Source organism: Hippocampus zosterae, chromosome 19 (assembly GCF_025434085.1).
Source record: "Hippocampus zosterae strain Florida chromosome 19, ASM2543408v3, whole genome shotgun sequence".
NCBI classification, from domain to species: Eukaryota; Metazoa; Chordata; class Actinopteri; order Syngnathiformes; family Syngnathidae; genus Hippocampus; species Hippocampus zosterae.
The window spans coordinates 7,249,369-7,267,686 of NC_067469.1; the positions used below are offsets into that span (position 1 = coordinate 7,249,369).

Consider the following 18,318-nt stretch of genomic DNA (forward strand, 5'->3'; position numbering starts at 1 on the left):
CAGATCTGTCGGTTAAAAAAAAAAAGTTCAAAATACAGTATATGGAATTAGAAAAATTGCAAAGTACAAGCATTACCATATAAATTAAGAAAAAAAACAATTAAAAAAATTAATGTTTTAACATTAATCTTCACTGTAATGTAACTTTGTCAAACCCGGGACATTGGATTAAAAAATATCTTGAAACAAGATAAGCCATTTAAAAAATGGTGTTCTGTTTAAACAAAGAACAAAAGTAAAGCCATCAGAAGGAGTTTTGTGATCGATTATTTTGTGCGTTTGGAATAAATAATAAATCTACATCATTGTTAAATAGTAGCATTAGAAAGCATAAGCATTTCTGCGTGTAAAAATAAGATAATTAAAAAAATATATAATTCATGGCTTTTTTTATGCATATTGTCAAACCCTCCACAAAGTGGATAATGAATGAGTGGTTTTCATAAAGAAAGAAGGAAAAAAACAACAACAACAAAAAAACAATGAAGCCATCACAAGTCTTTTCATCTTCAATAAAAGTCCAAAAAATGAAAGTTGGCCATTTTAAACAACAGGAGGCTTAAATCACACTGCAAAGAATACCAATTATTACGAATAATATTAAAAACAAATAAAGAAAAAATCTAAACATTTGCTGTGTTCAATGGAATGCCTTTGAATATTTTATTCATATATATATATATTTATAGATATAGATATAGATAGATAGATAGATACATACATATATATATATACATATATATATACTGTATGTATATATGTATGAATGTAATATACATGAAAATCAATTTTAATAAAATAACACTACGACAAAGGAAGAACACTTTTATTACATTTCTGTAGATTTCTTTTTTAGTGTTGACTTTTATTCCAATCAAAATTCTTTTCTCTTAATCAAAAAAAAAAGTGAAATTGAAATTCCTGTTTAATGGCAACATAAGCCCGGTAAAATTGTCTTTATTCATGCAGATTTGCTAACACTGTACTTGTGCATGTCAATATTTTTTTTTTAATCAGACATTATTCTTAAGACTCTCTTCATATTAGACCGAGAATTAAAAAAATATATATAGAACAAGAGACAGAAGAAATGAAATTGCAGATTTATTTCACATTGCATAAAGCAACACCTCACTTCGTTGTGCATTTCAAGCATTTTCTATGGAGCTAAAAAAATACAAACAGCAACACCGCATGCAATGCAAGCAAACAATCTCAGTTCATAGCCTGCTGGTCAGCTACAAATTCCACCGAGCGCTTGTTGAGCTCCTCTTGCTCTTCAAAGCCGCGATTCCTGTGGATCAACCTGGACACGACAGAACCGCACAATTGAAACCCAAATGCCGACAACAATCAAAGAAATACAAAGCCTTACCCGTGGATCAACTTTCCGGCTAAAAAAACAAACAAAAAATAACAAGAACGATTAGAACATGGAACAGACCTGAAAATGTGCTATCGTAAATAATCAGAAAAATACCGTGAACTAGGCCGTGAAAAATGAGTCCCAAAAAACATTCTCCGGGCTGTGCCATCAGCACCACGATGACCAGGACCAGGAATGCAGCTGTCCACTTCATCCTACGCCGAACAAAAATTATACTTCAGTTCATGATAAGACACTTTTTTTCCCCAACATGTACAGTATTTGCTCACCTTCCCACCAAATGACCAACGTTTCCTGTGCAATCAGGTTGACGAATGAGCGCTGTCAGATGTTCGACTTCTCTTTTGTGTCTGCCAGTCTCCTCGTGATGCCTCTTTTTATACGTGCGTTTTATAGTTAGTGAAAGCTGCCATTGGTGGGAAGTAACAGAGTTCTATACAGCGGCGCCTTGAGATACGAGTTGAGCCGCGTTGCAAATTTTCTCGATACGAGCCGTGAAACTCAAGTAGCTAGCAGTTTAGCATAGTGAGCCATTCTTCAAAAAGAGACGCTTCAAGCTGTTTATTGCCGCTTCCAGTGAAAATTCACTGTCAGAATAAACATAAAACAAAGAGAATCACATGCATATTCAACCAAGTCACATCGCTCTGTCTTAGGAAATTTTGCTAGCTTCATGCTAACAAGTAATGGGAAACACCATAGGCGGGTGGTGCAACACAGGTAGACATAAAATAACAATTTTCCCGGGCAAAGATAGTGAATGAAATACATGTATTATGTTGGGTGGTGCAACACATGTAGACAGAAAATAGAACAATTTTCCCAGGCAATTATAGTGAATAAAATATTTGTCCAGGATTAGCAGTGTTGAAAATGGATGGATGTTGTTGTTTTTTTCAAACCCTCAAAATTCTGGAGAAGACCGGAAAAAATTGGAATATGCGTTTTCCACCCAAAAAAAAAACGAGTGTTGCTCCCCCACCCAAAAACACATCAGAAATGACAAAACAATAAATAATGCAAAAGATATTGTCAAAATGATTTAAAAAAACAATCTGAGAATTCATAAATCCGCTTATGTATTCTTTATCCTCAGCAAAAAAATTACTAACTGTCTCCATGTAAGGGTGCCCTGACCACCAGGTGGCCAACAAGCAAAAAATGTTGCAAAAACGCTTTTGGGGGCGTTTTATGAGGTGAAAAAACAAATAATGTGTGTACGGTAACATTTTGCCATTTATATTCATGAAAACAAGTGAATTATTTTATCTTATCATGAGTTTTTAATCTAAAATAGATCAGCCTCAAGTTTGCGATAAGAAATAAAACACAAATGAATCATATGAAAGGAGGAAAAACGTTTTTGGTGGGTTTGTTGTTTTGGGGCTGGAATGTGGGGATGCAAAGTCATGTTTTATCTTGGGTCAGCATCTTATCACCTTCCACTTCTCTCGGCGCGAAGAGGAACTTAATGGTGAGAACGTTGTCGAAAAGAAAGAAGTCTTTTCTCTTTTGGGCTTAATGAAGGTGCTTCAATGAGAATCTGAAGAAATATATATGTATTATACTTCAAATATAAATATGGATTTATTTCATGGTTCTCGACCGTGGCACCACATGTCAAATCTCTTCTGAACTTGAAAGTTTGAAACAGCTCAGCTGAAATCCACTCGGGCTTTGATGAGTTCTTTTTCCTCTTCTGGCCTTTGTCCGCACTTTGTTTGATTTGTGCCTGAGTGAGACATCTGCGGTCTTTATGTGATCTCGCCCACGATCCCTACAAAGAGGACCGACTCATCCGGCGGCTTGTTTTGCCGCCGTCTATCGCGACGTCATGCTCAGGTGCCTCGAAGTGAATCCCACTGATCTTTTCGATCCCTGAAGTCAGCAAGAAGGGCCTGGAAATTGAAAATAGCCTCAGGAACGAGAATCGCTAGCGAGCGTGCAACCGAGTGGACTCTATGAAACCGAATGGGATACGTCTTTAGGACCGTGTGCAAATTCCCCCTATTTTGCTGCTGTATAAATTGAACCGTCCAGTCTAAAACAGGCTTATTTATTTTTTTCGGCCGTATTTGTTCAGTATTGTCAAATCAAAATGCTGACCTGATCTATAGTTTTGTCTTTCCGAAAATCATCTGCCGCCATAATCAACACGGATTGGGTAATAACTGCCAGGGCGTTAAACCACCGCCCAGGTAATCTCAAGTCTTTTATCTCTACTTCAGACTTCAGTGGCGCCCGTCGCCGTTATCTCCCGACATCACACAAACAATGCAGCTTTTACTCTCGAGTGGTTTCGGAAGAAAGAGACCCCGCCGCCAGGCTTTGGGCTAATACTCACTTGAAAGCTCAGATCGTATCCCTCCTTAAGACCTTGCCGAGTGTAAACGCAGGCTCTCGTCCTCGCCTGGATTAGTGACACTGTTCCAACGTGGTTCTCAAAGGCGGAGGAAATCAGTATGCGACATTTGCGCCGCTACCGGTGGACGTTTATACGTGTGTCTAATGCTCGGGCCTACAGAATTCGCATGAGTGTTGCTAGCCATCAGAAATATCGAGAGTGGAGGTTTCCTGATTTCCGTGGATGAGCGCTCCTCAAATTATTATTTCGCCCAGGCATGCGTTTTACCAAAAGGAAAAAAATCTTACCGCTAAACAAAAAATGTGACAATAGCGTTTTATTTTTGACATTCAGTTTCATTCTCATTTTGTGTCGTTTTTGTCATATTAGCCGATTTTTCTTTTTGTTGTAAAGTCAAGCAAGTTCTGTCTGTAGTTCATGTTTATTTTTGTTCGTGATAGGGTACTAAAAAATAAGTTATGATATTCATTTTCTGTTTTTAAATTGATTGGCCGATTAGTCAGTTATCGGAATTTTACCCGCCTGTTAACGTTTCAACACCACGTGATGCATTTCAAAGCGTTTGCCTTCGTAACACTGGGCTTCTGATGTCCTCAAAGGACGTTGCCGTGCCAACTTTTGTCTCGAGAATGAAGCTTTCAGTCTTCTGTTGACTTTGAAAGAGACACCGCAACAAGCACAGCAGCAACAAAAGGGGAACAAGGATAAAAAATAAATAAATTACACACACGGAAACACAACGCCTCTAAGTGTAAGTCAGACAATCATTTCTTGGAAATAGGAGGGCTGAAATGAGGCCAGAGGTGTGAGGAATGGATTCACTATAGCGGGAGGAGGCGAGTGAGGGGAATTGGGTAGATTGTTGGTGGTGGGGGAATGCGGGGGGGGGGACACACCGGCTGCTGGCTCAGGCTTTTAATACACTGCCTCCATACACACACACACACACACACACACACACATACACACGAACGCTCACGCTCACAACGGCGCTCCACCTCATCATGGCCGCCGAGTCTGAGAAATGAAGAATCCATGAGTGGAAGACTTGTGACTCTCTAATCAACGCTGTTTGCTTGCACCACTTCTCCAGCTGCAGTTGTGCATCAAGCAGCGCATTGCAGCACTGAAATCAGCTCTTGACCAATCTAAAAAAAAAATAACCCCCCCAAAAAAATAGATCGGACCAAGGTTGGGCACTACATTCCAGTCTCTCAGACTTTGTGTAAAGCAACACTTCGGCATTGAGTTGACTTCCTAGTTGGCAATGTTCACTCGCTTTTGGTTGGATTTAGATAATCCACTGGGTGACAAAGTCAGTCCTACGTGACCACCGCAGGTGTTTTGATTTTTAGCAACGACTACACCGGGCAGCAGCAAGTTTTAAAAAAAAAGCCAACTTTGTGTCTGTTTTTCATCACATCACTCCAACTGTTTGGAAAACATCCCGTGTTTCGAAACAAATTTCGGACCGAAAGCACGGAACAAATGGCTCTTCACAATCCAGACAGAAATATCCTCTCGCGGATGCCCGTGCGGTGCGAGTTGATGAGCGTATTGATTTAGACGGGGCGACTGCAATGCTCTTGTCTCGACGGGTGGTTGTCTCCGCCGCAGCTGCGGGAAGCTTGTAAAAGAGGCCGCCCGCCCACCACCTGGCCTGCAGAATATTCCGCTCGTTCCCCAGTGGACGGTGGGCGTATCAAAGCCTGTGACAACACACACACACACACAGTGTATGTGCTGTATATGCAGATTGTGTCGAGTTGGAGAATGCCGCAGGTTAGTTGATGTAATGTTTCACTTGCCGTTGTCTTTAAACACTTGGGAGCGGCCTCCTGGAGATGCAGCTAATTGTAGGCCCAATGACATGCAAAAGCAACCGCTGTCCCCTCGCAAGACTCCGATTCGAGACGTGATAACGTTACAATTATCGTTGTCCGATATGAAAGCGAGAATTGATTTGAAATTCGAAATAAGTGTCTCCGTAACCTTTTTCATGCACCCTGTAACCTGATACGCTGTCCACCCTCGTAACCGCTGTCCCTGAAAGGGTTACTTTGAGAGAAGAGTGTTGTCAACCTTGCAAAACTGGAGGGATGAAAAAAATAATAATAATTGGCAAGCATATCGAATAGGATTCAAAATGGCAAATTGTCAAAAGCTGTGGGCGTGTTCGCTGAATCTCGCTCAAGCCACTTCCCCTCGACAGTCAACTGGCCGGAAAGTGGATGCTTCTTCATAGAGCATCTTTCTTATACGGTACCTTCACAAAACTACATATTTATTCTGCATGAATTTATCCAGACGAATCACGACACCGCAACAATGAGGCACTCTAAAAGCTGGCACGCCAGTGGAAAATGTTCATGAAAAAGAAAATGAAATGGTGAGGGCGGCAAGTGGTTAGCGCGTCGACCTCACAGTGCAGAGGTACCGGGTTCAATTCCAGCTCCGGCCTCCCTGTGTGGAGTTTGCAGGTTCTCCCCGGGCCTGGGTGGGTTTTCTCCGGGTATTTCGGTTTCCTCCCACATTTCAAACACAAGCATGGCTGATTGAACACTCAAATTTGTCCCGAGGCGTGAGTGTGAGCGCGGATAATTGTTCGTCTCTGTGTGCCCTGCGATTGTTCAGGGTGTCCCCCGCCCACTGCCTGAAGGCAGCTGGGATAGGCTCCAGCATCCCCCGCGTTCTTGTGAGGATAAAGCGGATCGGAAAATGGAAAATTTATCGGTCTATCTTTACATAGCTGTCTTCGTCTTTGCACGTTTTCACCAATGATAATCAAACATGTTTGATGTATTTCACAACAAATCCCCGAATTCCCGATGACAGGACCTTGAAATGAAGGACCAAAAAAAGTGTGTCCAGAAACACAACAGTGACACCTTCAGACTCGAGCCTCACTCGGGCGGCTATTAATGGCCCCCGCCTTGGCCCTGGGGAAAAAAAAAGTGTTTTTTTGTTTTGGCGCTAACGAGAAGGGAGTGACGGAGAGCTCCATGTTCAATTATGTGTGGCCCAACAGCTTCAATTAGGCACGGGGGCGGCAAAATCAATAGCAGGACTGATGACGTCTCTCGCCTTTCATTGCTCACCCGCAGAACGGATGCGTCCGGCGGCGACACGCACGCACAAACACACATTGGACAAATGCGCACGCCGGGCTGATATTCATCACTCTGCGGCCAAACGAGAGCGACGCTGTCGATCCGACGCCTCCGGCTTTCGCCGTCTCTGTTTCCTGTTCATCAATAATGAATTACGCTCGTCACCACAATATGCACCTCGTTACATTTTTCATTTTTCTGACATTTTTTTTTTCTTCACATCGTTCGCCTGTTGCTTTCCCCGTGTTCGGGCTCTGCTCGACGGCATCAAAATCTCACCAGGATTTGGAAATGTCAACATGACGCCTGCCAAAGTGTATGAAAGAGGCAGCGGGGAGGGAGGAAAAAAAAAGAAAGAAAAGGAAAACTTGCTTTTTAGCTTTTTTTAGTTCATCACTTTGAACGAGATTCCTCCGCGAGTCAAGAAGACGCTGACCCTGAAAGTTCACAGCTGATTGGTTAACAGCGGAAAGCTTTTAGATGTTTTACGTGGGAGTCCATTGGGAAAACATCTTTATTTATTTGTTTCGTGTAAGGACACTGACACAAAAGTTATCGTCCATTAAGTGATGCAGAAGACCATCAAGTTGAACAGTTCCGACCGCTAACGTGTCGGAATGCTGATACAAGTCGGCATTAGTGTAGTATTTTCGGCATTGATTGAGTAATAAATTTTTTTAAAAAGTACTCTCATTACCCGCCAGATCAAGAATTTGGGGCGATTCCGACATCCGACTGAGACACTTGAGTATGGCTGGGGCGAGAGTCAGAAAAGTCGACCACAAAAATAGGTCGACAAATATTTGCCATGAAGCCCCCCCGCCCCTCTAGCACATCTGGTTTTCATAATAACAATGAAATCATATTGTATATTATAATATATAGTAATATTTAGGAATTAATGATCAGGTTCAGCAACAGGTGGAATTTTTTTTGTCAGACATCTTTGCTATAAATTACAACCCACGTTAAAATCCGAATCGCGCACGCTTATATGGGTCAAATTGGAAAAAAAAAAGAAAATAAAAACATCTCAACCTGATGCGCTTGGAACAAAATCCCCCCAAAAATCGGTGTCAAAAATATGTGCGATAACACCTAATTCACTGCTGACCCGAGTAATCCATAAAATAATTGATTGGAAAAATCAATCGTGACAGCCATTGACTCTTGGCATGCTAGTCAGCCAAATATGGACAATAATCGCGATGGACTCTGATCTGTGATTGATCCCGTTTAGCGTGAGTTTTTAAAATTTTTACTTTTTTATTTTTATTTAGGTATAGAAAATGGATGGATGGTTACAAACAATGACCAAGCAAATATCACAACCGCATTTTTTACCATGCGCAAATCAGCCGCATCATCACTCCTCTTCCGCTTTCTTTGCCTATCAATACATTGCACCTTCACTGTACGGCACATCCTTGTCATGGCACGCAGTACAGCTGACATGTAATTCCCTCATGAATACCCCCTGAGAAAATAGAGCAAAATGTACAACAACAACAAAGCAAAAAGTCACTTTTTATTTTTTTGTGTTGCTGCTGTTGCTTTTCTGATGCAGCGTGTTTTCCTTTGATGGGCCCATTTCGCTGGCTTGTATTTTAAATTGCAGAAACGAGCAAACATTTTCAGCACTGTTTAATGAACAGCGGTTGTTTGTTTTTAGTCCCCTTGTGTATGATTGTGTGTGTGTGTGTGTGACAGCACACACCTACACACACACACACACACACACACAAACAATTATACCTGGAAGGGACTACTAGCCACTGCATGTCGGGCAAAGCTTCAACTTGATAGTGTGTGTGTGTGTGTGTGTGTGTGTGTGTCCACTTCCTGTTTGCAGTAATTACTTGAGATGCGTTTTATAGTTTACACGGCATGCCGCCATTAAAGAGATCGTTATTGGAAGTCTGACTGCAGGCGCCGCGCTTTAATTAAACATGCAGATGAAAGGAAGCGCTGGAAACAAATACGCACGGTCACAAAATGGATTCAGGGGGGGAAAAAAACTAAATTCAGTTAAATTCAGACACAGCATTTTTGTTTCCACTAATTATTGGCTTTTCAAATGGTAAAGGTGATTCAACATATAAGGCAAGCTCAGTAAACTTGGATGTCAAGGCACCAAGTTTATGATTTATCAAAAGTTTTCAGCATTGATAAATCGTCTTTGGCAATGTTCAGCGCAATTGAATCCACGATTACCAAGCACCACCCCTCACTTTTTTATTTATTTATTTATTTTAGACAATTGGCCCGGCTGAAAATCAGTCGATCCTTATTTTAAAAAAAAACTGACACGTGACATAGTCTGACATTCAAAGGGCTCGACATTGGATATTTTGTATTTTTATATTTCATTCTTTACTGTGTGTAGTTCATTTTAATTTTTTAAAAAAGTATTTTGTGCATGCAAATACTTGTTTTCCACTTTTTTCCACTTTTTTTGTTTTTTTATAAAGGACGGCTTGTTCCGCATTTAGTTGCGCTCGCTGAGGTGCTCGCGACCCGCTCTGCATTTTGGCAACAGAAGGCTGCACGATTTGTCTGTTGTAAACATTTTAAAAGGGTGCGACCAAATCTCTCCGTGTGCAACCAATAGAAAAAATAGAAAGTATCAAATAGGGTTTAGGTGACAACAAAACTCAACCAATATATTGACGTGAAATAAAATGAGGCTCCTATAATACACGCGAGGCGATATGAGAATGATTCCACCCATGCTTGTGTTTATGGAAATTAAACTTTGATATCGAACACAACAGACCCGCGGGAGCCAATCGACATATTTGATTGTAGGGGGTTTGGTGGGGATGCTATCGTCTGTCAGCGTGTCCCCTCAGAGCGACCTTGGGGTGACGCGCTGGATGCCTGACATCTTATTTTTTAGCTTTTCTTCTGCGGCATGAACATGTACACACACACACACACACACACGCACACACACACACACACACACACACAAACGCAAGCATGCAGGTGTCTGCTGGTGAGGTTGTGGGGACAGTTGATCCCCAGACAGATTAGGTGGCAATCTGAAATCTCCCCAGGCCAGCCCTGCGATCATACACACACACACACACACACACACACACACACCTATATCGTCAATGTAAAGTCACAGAATGTGTTGCTGAAAAGTGACTTTGAGAAAGCAGGCTGGCGATTGATCTTTTTTTTTCAGTTAAAGGGAACGTAAATGGTGGCAACTTTTGACCTGAGGTATGTGCAGTCACCAGCAACAATTTTTCTCACAGGCACCAGCAACAATTTTTCTCAAATACCTCATTCATTCTGTGGTGTTATATTGTGCATGATGTTTACGTCCAGGTTATTGATTGAAGTGACATTTTTTTTCAACTGGAAGGTATTTTTTGCTACTCTCATAGAACTGTCATAGAACAGTCCACGTCTGTGATAGCTGATATAATGTTAATAATCCACAAGAAAAAAAATGTTCCTGGAATGAAAAAACATTTTTAAATTTGGTGTTTGTGAAGGTTCGACTACCAGGAGCTGCTGCACAACTCCACCTTCTGCCTGGTGCCCCGTGGTCGACGCCTCGGCTCCTTCCGCTTCCTGGAGGCGCTGCAGGTGCGTGCTTTCTTCTGTCTACTGACATAATCATGATTAAAATCCACATTTGGGGAAAGAAACGAATTGAGATCTGATGCAAAGAGGTTGTAGGAAAAAAAAAATAGAGAGAGAACAACCTAGAGAAACATCCTCAAAGGGCATACAGTATGTTCTGTGCTGGGCTCTGGTTGGCTGGACCATCTTTTTGGGGGTGTGGCTTAGTGAAAGCTCACAATCAATCTACGCCAGATAGAAATTAGGGAAAGTAGTTTTTGACTACGCATCTTGGGAATTTCCCCAAAATGTCCTCACAACAGTCATCACTCCACAAAATGGCCTCCGAAGCCACTCGAGAGGAGGAAAGCGAGCGTCGACGATCCCTGGCGGTTCCTCTACATCAGACGTCAATCCCGTGGGATTTTTACTCCCCCAACTTTGGCGTGTCTTTTTATAGAACGTTGTAATTATCTCCTCTTTTGATGGCAAAAAAGAAAAATGTGTATGTGTTGTCTCATGTTTCCTGGCAGGCGGCGTGCATTCCCGTCATTCTGAGCAACGGCTGGGAGCTTCCCTTCTCCGAGGTCATCGACTGGAGGAAGGCGGCCGTGCTCGGCGACGAGAGGCTGCTGCTGCAGGTCAGAAGTCAAATCAATCGGCGGTGCAATCATTTTTACGTTTTGAGGCGAATGACTTGAAATGAGCTTGCAAAGTCAAACTAAACATAAAGCAAAGACACATTGCGTATTTAAAACAACTACAGAGCTTTGCCATACGAAAATCTGCTTAGCATAATGCAAACAAACTCTACAAAATACCATAGGACGGCTAACAGTTAGCATGAGGTACTTGCTTTCACAGATACTTTTTTTTTAACACACAAATTCACAAAATTAAAAAAACTAAAACTAATGCTAAACTGATAAACACTAAACTATAGCTCAGCTTTTTAGAAAGAAACTAAAACTAAAACCTCTCTGAAAACTAATTGGAACTAACCCTAACCCTCCAAACGACACCCATGGGTGCTGGAAACATTCCGTCTGACATTTAGAGTGAAATGTCATCACCCCCGGGTCCGGATCCCTTTGCGCCAAAGACCAGAATGCTCCAATTCCGAGTTGCATTGACAAAAACTTTGGATGACTACTTTTACAAACACCTTCCCGCGGAATGCCGAGATGGCACATGCGGACGTTTGGGAATTTTCCATTATCAGTCCGACGACAGCCAAGACGCTCTCTCGCTCAATTGTGGTCCCACTCGCAGCCAGGAAGTGTTGTCACGGATTAAAACGGATTATTCCGCAATTGGATTACCTTCTGGCGCCTTTAATTAGCACCGCAGGGCGGAGTGTGTTGATGTTTACATTCCTGGGATCGCGAGAAAGAGGAAAAAAAACATACCTGTGTGTGTGTGTGTGTGAGAGAGAGAGAGAGAGAGATCAAGCATCCTTTAAATTAGATGATGACTAATTTATGACTGTTTTCGAATGATATTCAGCGGCTAATTAGCTCGCTAGCTAGCTACGAGTTGGGTCATGATGTCCTGGGAAGAATCATTCCAAAGTTCTGAATTATTATTAATCATAATTATCTTACTTAATGAGTTTTTAATTTTTTGGCAATGAGTTTTGAATGATCCCAATTGGTTTTGAACCAAGGTTTTTTCCACGACATCACAACCCAACTCGCCAGCTAGCCAACGAGCCAATTAGCTGCTGAATGTTATCTCCTTGTATTGAGAGACTGACTGTGATGTCAACGGCATCTCGCGACATCTTGCGGCAGTTTTTGCCGCCAGCTGCTGCCAATTAAACACGCGCACATGCATTTTATCGTAATCCGGCGGCTATTTATGGGCCAAGAAGAGGACACGGCGAGGCTGTTTTCAGACAATTTGCAAGGCAACTCGGCAGTAAATCTTGAAGACGTCGGCTTCGGCACTTCTGCCACCGGCGCCGTTTCCATTCCCGCCATCTGCTTGTTTGTCGGGAGAAAGGTGGTGGGCGATTGACCACCTTCTAAAAAATAGACGATAGAAAATTGTGGGAGATTGTTGGCACGTGTAGGAGACGGCAGGTAGATCACTAAAGACTCCTTTTTGCCCAAATGTATGTAATGACGTGTCACATATTTGAGGTTCGGTATCTAGTGTTTAGCTGTTTTACTACTTAGTCACCTTGTTGTGAACCCATCTGCCTCACTGTCCGAGGTTCTGGGTTTAAATCCCGGCTCCGGCCTTTCTGTGTGGGAGTTTCCATGATGAAGAAGATGAGTGTGAATGCTTGCTTATCAACACAGCACTTGCCCTTCGATTGACCGGCGATGTGTCCAGGGCGCAGCCGACTTGTCTCACCAGACATCACCTGGGACTGTCGTTCAGGACCAAAGCATGAACCTTATTTATTTTGGATTCATATTGCACTTAATAATGGTGCAGGGTGCTTTCTTGAAGACCCCTTGCACCCACCCCTCCTCATGGGCCTGACAAAATGCATGAATATATTTGCATTGTGCTAATACTATATTAATATAATAATATACAAGTATATATTACTTGTAACACACACTACTCACACCTTGCTAGCCCGCTGAGAAATTTAAAAGTCATTATCTTCAATTACATCATTGACTGTTGAGTACGTCGAGGGGCAGCCGCTGCCCGCGCACACACACAAGCAAACACCAACGGCAGTCATTAGACGGGAAGAAAATAGTCGCTTGTATTGTCGACAATCAAATGTTGCATTCTCTCCAAGAAAGGGCTACACATTGTGCTAGTGGTTGGCATGTCTGCCTCGCAGTATTGACGACCCGGGGTTCGAATTTTATCCGTAACAATTTCATCTTGGTCCATCCTGCAGGTTCCGTCCATGACTCGCTCGGTAGGCCGTGACAGGATCCTGGTTCTGCGCCAGCAGAGTCAGTTCCTGTGGGATGCCTACTTCTCCTCGGTAGCCAAAATTGTCCTCACCACTCTGGAGGTACTAAACGTTCACCTCTTCACTTTTGTCAGAAAACTTGTATTCAATCCACCACACAGTTAGCGTGACCGCCGGCTCTGCTTCACCTCTCCGATCAACTTCCACAACAAGTTATTCGTGCTTATATAACGTAATGAAATACAGTTTTTAAACTTTGCGATACGCGCAAAGTTACTTGACTGCCCCTTGAGCACTCGAGCTCAACATTTTCTGTAACTTTCATTGTAATCCATCACAAAATTCGGCTTCATACCGCAACACCATTCCATTGAATGTGTTTCATCAGAACATATGGCTGAGATGTTCCTTTTTTTTGTATTTGCCTTAAAAAAAAAAGTGCAGATTTTGTAAGCTTTGACGACAATACATTATTGTGAAAAGTTAGCATACATCTCATTTAGAATATATTATGTATAGAACCAAAACAAAGGAAGTCTACATTCCCATCACCGACCGGCCTTCAATTGATTTTTTTTTTCAATTATATATTTTTTAAATGACATGTCAAAGAATAAGCACAACACATTTTTAAGTCCCTGTCCAGTTTTAAGTGTAACGCTTGCACGAGCAAACGCAAGGTCCCAGCAAGTGTGAGGCAGCGTTGCGTCTGCTTGCGGGCCTCCATGAATCCGTCCCGAAAGAGAGCGAGAAAGAAAGAGAGAGAGAGAGAGAGGCAAGGGTCAAGGTTTTCGTGTGGGTGGACGTTTTCTCGAAAAGAAAGCTTTGCAACTTCCACAGGCGAATGTACTGTATAAAAATCGCAGTTGTTGTTGTTGTCGTCACCATTGTGTAGTTTCTAGTTGTGTTCAACAGACCATAATAAGCTACCATAGGAGCCAATACTCGGGGTTGATTTGCTACTACGCATGATTCATTTGCGTTACGAGGCCTGTTGATGTATATTTGTAGAAATTAATTTTACTGCTGTGAGTGTGTCACTTTCATCATTTGCTCGTCGGCGAGATAGTGATTAGACGGACATAATAGGTAGGAGCGCACGTTTGCGATGCTTTCTAAAGATGTTTTTTTTCCTTGCGTTACTTTAACACAGTCAAGTGAACAAAAACATGTTAGTATATAAATAAGTACGGATGTTTGTTTTTTTGTTTGTTTTTGAATGCAAGCCGAGTGGTCACAGAGTTTAGAAAACATGTCAAATGTTATTTTGCGGTCCTTAGCCGAGCAATGTCAGGTTCGTGGAGTCCCCCCAAAGGGTTCGCTAGCATCGCAACCGCCAACGCGGCTGACCTTTGTAAACATGGCCAACGGACACAACGGACTAAACAGCTAATGGATTCCTCATGTTTGGGAGTGAGCACTGCCCCTCCCCACCCCCACCCCCTGCCCCTGTTGAAGGGCTTCAATTATCTACCGTCTGTCTTGCGCTTCGTGACAGATAGAGCAGCTTCTCTTTGGCATTCGCGGGGGCCGTCGTCCGTGTTTGTCGGATCTCAAGTTGTATCTCAACATCTATAAACGAGGGGGTGTATCTTGTGTAATAACGTGACATTCCATTTTTATTTTGTTTATCGCCCACCCATCCAGATAATCCGAGACCGTGTGGACTCTGTCGTTTCCCGAAACCGTCTGATGTGGAACTCCCTGCCTGGTGGCCTCTATGCACTCCCACAGTACTCCACCGACCCCGCACGCTTCCCCTTTTACTACGCCATGCTAGGTGAGGAGAAAAGGGTGGTGTTGGGCATTATGGAAGTTTTATTTATTCTAACTTTCCAGGTTGCATTGTAAGGCCCACAAAAGGGAGGCACTTGTTTTCATAGATGATGTCAGAAAATGCTCTTTTTTTACTTATTACGTTTCCATGTTTTAGCCGTTAGCACAGATAAGCAAGATCATGCCTAATTCTGATCTTACCCCCAACCCACCTTCGTGTTTCAGAGCAAAGCAGAGGGCAGAGCAGGCGTTTCCATAAATATATCGAAGCCCACCTGAGATCCAGTCAGTGTCAGAGAAATGGATAGAGCAGCACTAAAGAGCACTGCAGTTCCACTTTTCTGTGAGGATGCAAGTATTCCCAAACAGGCGCGCCAACACCTGGCACACCATGTGCCCTGCACGAGCTGCTATGCTGGTTCTCTTGCACCCCCTTCAGTCCAGAAATATGCATCTGTATTAGATTGCGGCTGGGTTTGATGGTTAGCAGATTTTCCTCAGAGGTGCAGGACTCGTGTTACGACATGACGGCCACTGTCACGTCAGACTTGTTTTTCCCCCCTCGCTCTTCCGCCTTCTCTCTGGGATGCGCACATACTCATGGCTGACATTGAGGCACTCTAAAGTTGCCACATCAGTGCCCCAATCCACACATTGGTGGTCAAGTCAGGCCTATTTGTTTTCACATCCCTTCTCACTCCTAGACCATTCTCTGCGTGCACTCATGGCCAGCAACAAGGCACTCTAAAGCGGTCACACCAGTAAAGAGCCCTGGTACACACTGTCAATCAAGTGTCCACCTTCTTTTCCCCTATAGTCTCTTCCGCCTTTGTCACCCTTGACATTAATGGCCAACAACAAGGCGCTCTAAAGCAGCTATTGCAGCAGACTCGAGTTATGACTCGTCTTGACCTGAAACTTAATGTTGAGTCAACTTCATTTTCTTGGTTTTTGCCACACACTGGAGACTGATGACGTCCAGATTTTGCAAATGAATGCCAAAAACGTTTTTTTTTCCACCCTCAATTCCTTTGAGTATATTTAGCCATCGCACCGGACGTCGCGGCTCATTCATTCAGTGCGCTCGCTTCAAGTTTGGCTCCGCTCGTTTTGGTTCTGCTTACAAACGTGACACCTTTGGGTTATTGGCGCTGATTGGCAGCGCCAACGGAGGGCATCAAAACCTGACCAGTTCAGTGAAGGATTTAACAAGCGTGCTCATGCGAGCAGAAAGTGTGTGCGCGTGTGTGTCAGAAAGACAGATGGCAGCTTTAACGCACACACATTCACACACACTATCCACCCCACTAAGCATTTATTAAGAATCATGTAAAATCTGTTGCATTTAATTTCCATTGTTTCCCCCTAAAATAGTGTCATTAAAATTTTTTATTGAATGTCTATTCTAAAAAAAATGTTTATGCATTGTAAAAATTCAAATATAGACATCAGTCAAACCAATTTGCAGATGCACATTTTTTTTCTTTCAATGGATAAAATTATCTGTTCAATCATTTATACGCGTATAGGGAAGAGCCCCCCACCGCAGTTCACCGGCGTGATCCATACGGTGAGTCCGCTGCAGCCGCACCCGTCTCCCGTGCTGAAGCTCATCATCGCTGTGGCCAAGTCCAAGTTCTGTGCGCAGGTGGGTGCCTGGCCGCTTTGTCGTTTGTCGATGTCACTTATCCACACGCTGAAAAGCACACATTATGGACTATGTGCTGTAGTCCAGTTATAATATGGAGAAAGTATTGTGTAGTAAAGGTTTAAAGTGTATGCAATGTAAGTTTACAAGTGGAATGCAAGAAATAGTATGACATAGGTACGGTATAGTTTCAGTATCATATGGAGTATAATTATACTATGACATTGTGCATGAATAATTAAATGCATTTATGATACACATCTAGTATAGCATTCAGTTAAAAAATATCTTTTTTGGATGCTGTAGATTGTGGTTTTATGGAACAGCGACAAGCCCTTACCTCCCAGGAACAAGTGGCCCTCCACCAGTGTGCCTCTCACCGTCATCCAGAGCAAGGTGACACTATTTTTCTATATTACGGCTTCTCCAAACCTTTTTTGGGTCCAGGAGAGAAAATTCACACAGCAGAATCCTACCATCGATTCAACGTAACTATCACGTGTAGCCATGAACACCTCAGCGATGGTAAACTTGTCAAAGTGCGCCATGCTAAGAGCTAATGCGACTGAAATGGAGTTCCCCACCTTGGTCCTATATATTGCATTTGAAGGGGAGCTACTGCATTTTTAAAACTTCCCAGAGAGTCAACGGATAAAGATTTGTGCGCCCTAGATCGGAAATACGCCACAAAATCTCTCTCTCTCTCTCTTGCTTGCTCGCTCGCTCTCTCTCGCTCTCCCCTTACATATATTTCAGTGGAGCGAAAAAAAATGAAAATGTTGGTCGACTTAGTGACAAATTTGGCCATTAATTATTGCTCATTACTTTGCGGACCCCAAGCGATGGCACTTGAACCCCAAGGACCCCAGGTTGAGAACCACTATCTGTATGATAATAAATATAGCGTAGGTTATACATTACCGGTGACCATAAACACATTGATCCTAAAAGAAAGCTATGACGGGGTGGCAGCTTGTTGCATATTTCCGGCGAATTCCATATCGAGCGTCTCGTCTGTTTTCCGTTCAACCTGAGTAAGCACAACATGACCCTCACCTTCCCACCCGCCAGGGATACGAACGCTAAATCATATCGAGTCAGGTTGAACATGCCGAGCAAGCGCTTTAGCCCACCACATCAATATTATCAGCCGAAGCGGTGCGGGGCGGACATATTTCAGCGTCATCAATCACAGCTCAACTCGGCACGTCTGAGTCCACGAGCTTGACTTTTACGTACGGCTCCCTCTCAAACATCCATCCTGCCTCCTTAGGCGTGGCAGAAAATGACGTGCGCAGGGAGCAGGAAAGGCGAAAAAATCAAGTAGTGGGCGGGGATGAACGTACATGTTTAAAATGGCAAAAAAGTGGTTCATGGAGATTATGATGCTCATCAAGATGGTTAAATTCCTTTCATCTCATCAGTGCACCAACCATTATTATCGATCTATCTTCACAGAAGATAAACAAGATATGACTGGGACTCATGTTATATTGTCATAAAAAATGCATTGCTGCAGCTGTTGTGTTCCATCCTTTGCTTAAAGTGCTCACAATTGCTATTGGA

General features: G+C 42.8%; 2 protein-coding genes and 1 long non-coding RNA gene across 4 annotated transcripts in view; 1 reads left to right on the forward strand and 2 right to left on the reverse strand.

The window, feature by feature from the left end:
- Positions 1–18,318, forward strand: part of LOC127592494 (exostosin-1) — a 53,876-nt gene that overhangs the window by 27,469 nt on the left and 8,089 nt on the right. For both annotated transcript variants that reach the window (XM_052053274.1, XM_052053276.1), the window contains exons 4-9: positions 10,372–10,465; positions 10,975–11,082; positions 13,311–13,430; positions 14,976–15,108; positions 16,634–16,752; positions 17,059–17,148. In XM_052053274.1, the coding sequence (XP_051909234.1) occupies positions 10,372–10,465; positions 10,975–11,082; positions 13,311–13,430; positions 14,976–15,108; positions 16,634–16,752; positions 17,059–17,148 (664 nt within the window). The remainder of the gene's footprint in view (positions 1–10,371; positions 10,466–10,974; positions 11,083–13,310; positions 13,431–14,975; positions 15,109–16,633; positions 16,753–17,058; positions 17,149–18,318) is intronic.
- LOC127592505 (pleurocidin-like peptide WF3) lies at positions 1,092–1,822 on the reverse strand. Its single transcript, XM_052053291.1, has 4 exons — positions 1,657–1,822; positions 1,481–1,581; positions 1,376–1,394; positions 1,092–1,306 (listed from the first exon to the last, which is right to left on the reverse strand). Exons 2-4 carry the CDS (start codon positions 1,578–1,580, stop codon positions 1,216–1,218), a joined length of 210 nt encoding a protein of 69 aa, XP_051909251.1. The 5' UTR covers position 1,581; positions 1,657–1,822; the 3' UTR covers positions 1,092–1,215.
- Positions 16,403–17,233, reverse strand: LOC127592506 (uncharacterized). Its single transcript, XR_007960140.1, has 2 exons — positions 17,093–17,233; positions 16,403–16,800 (listed from the first exon to the last, which is right to left on the reverse strand). It is a non-coding gene; the product is annotated as an uncharacterized LOC127592506 (long non-coding RNA).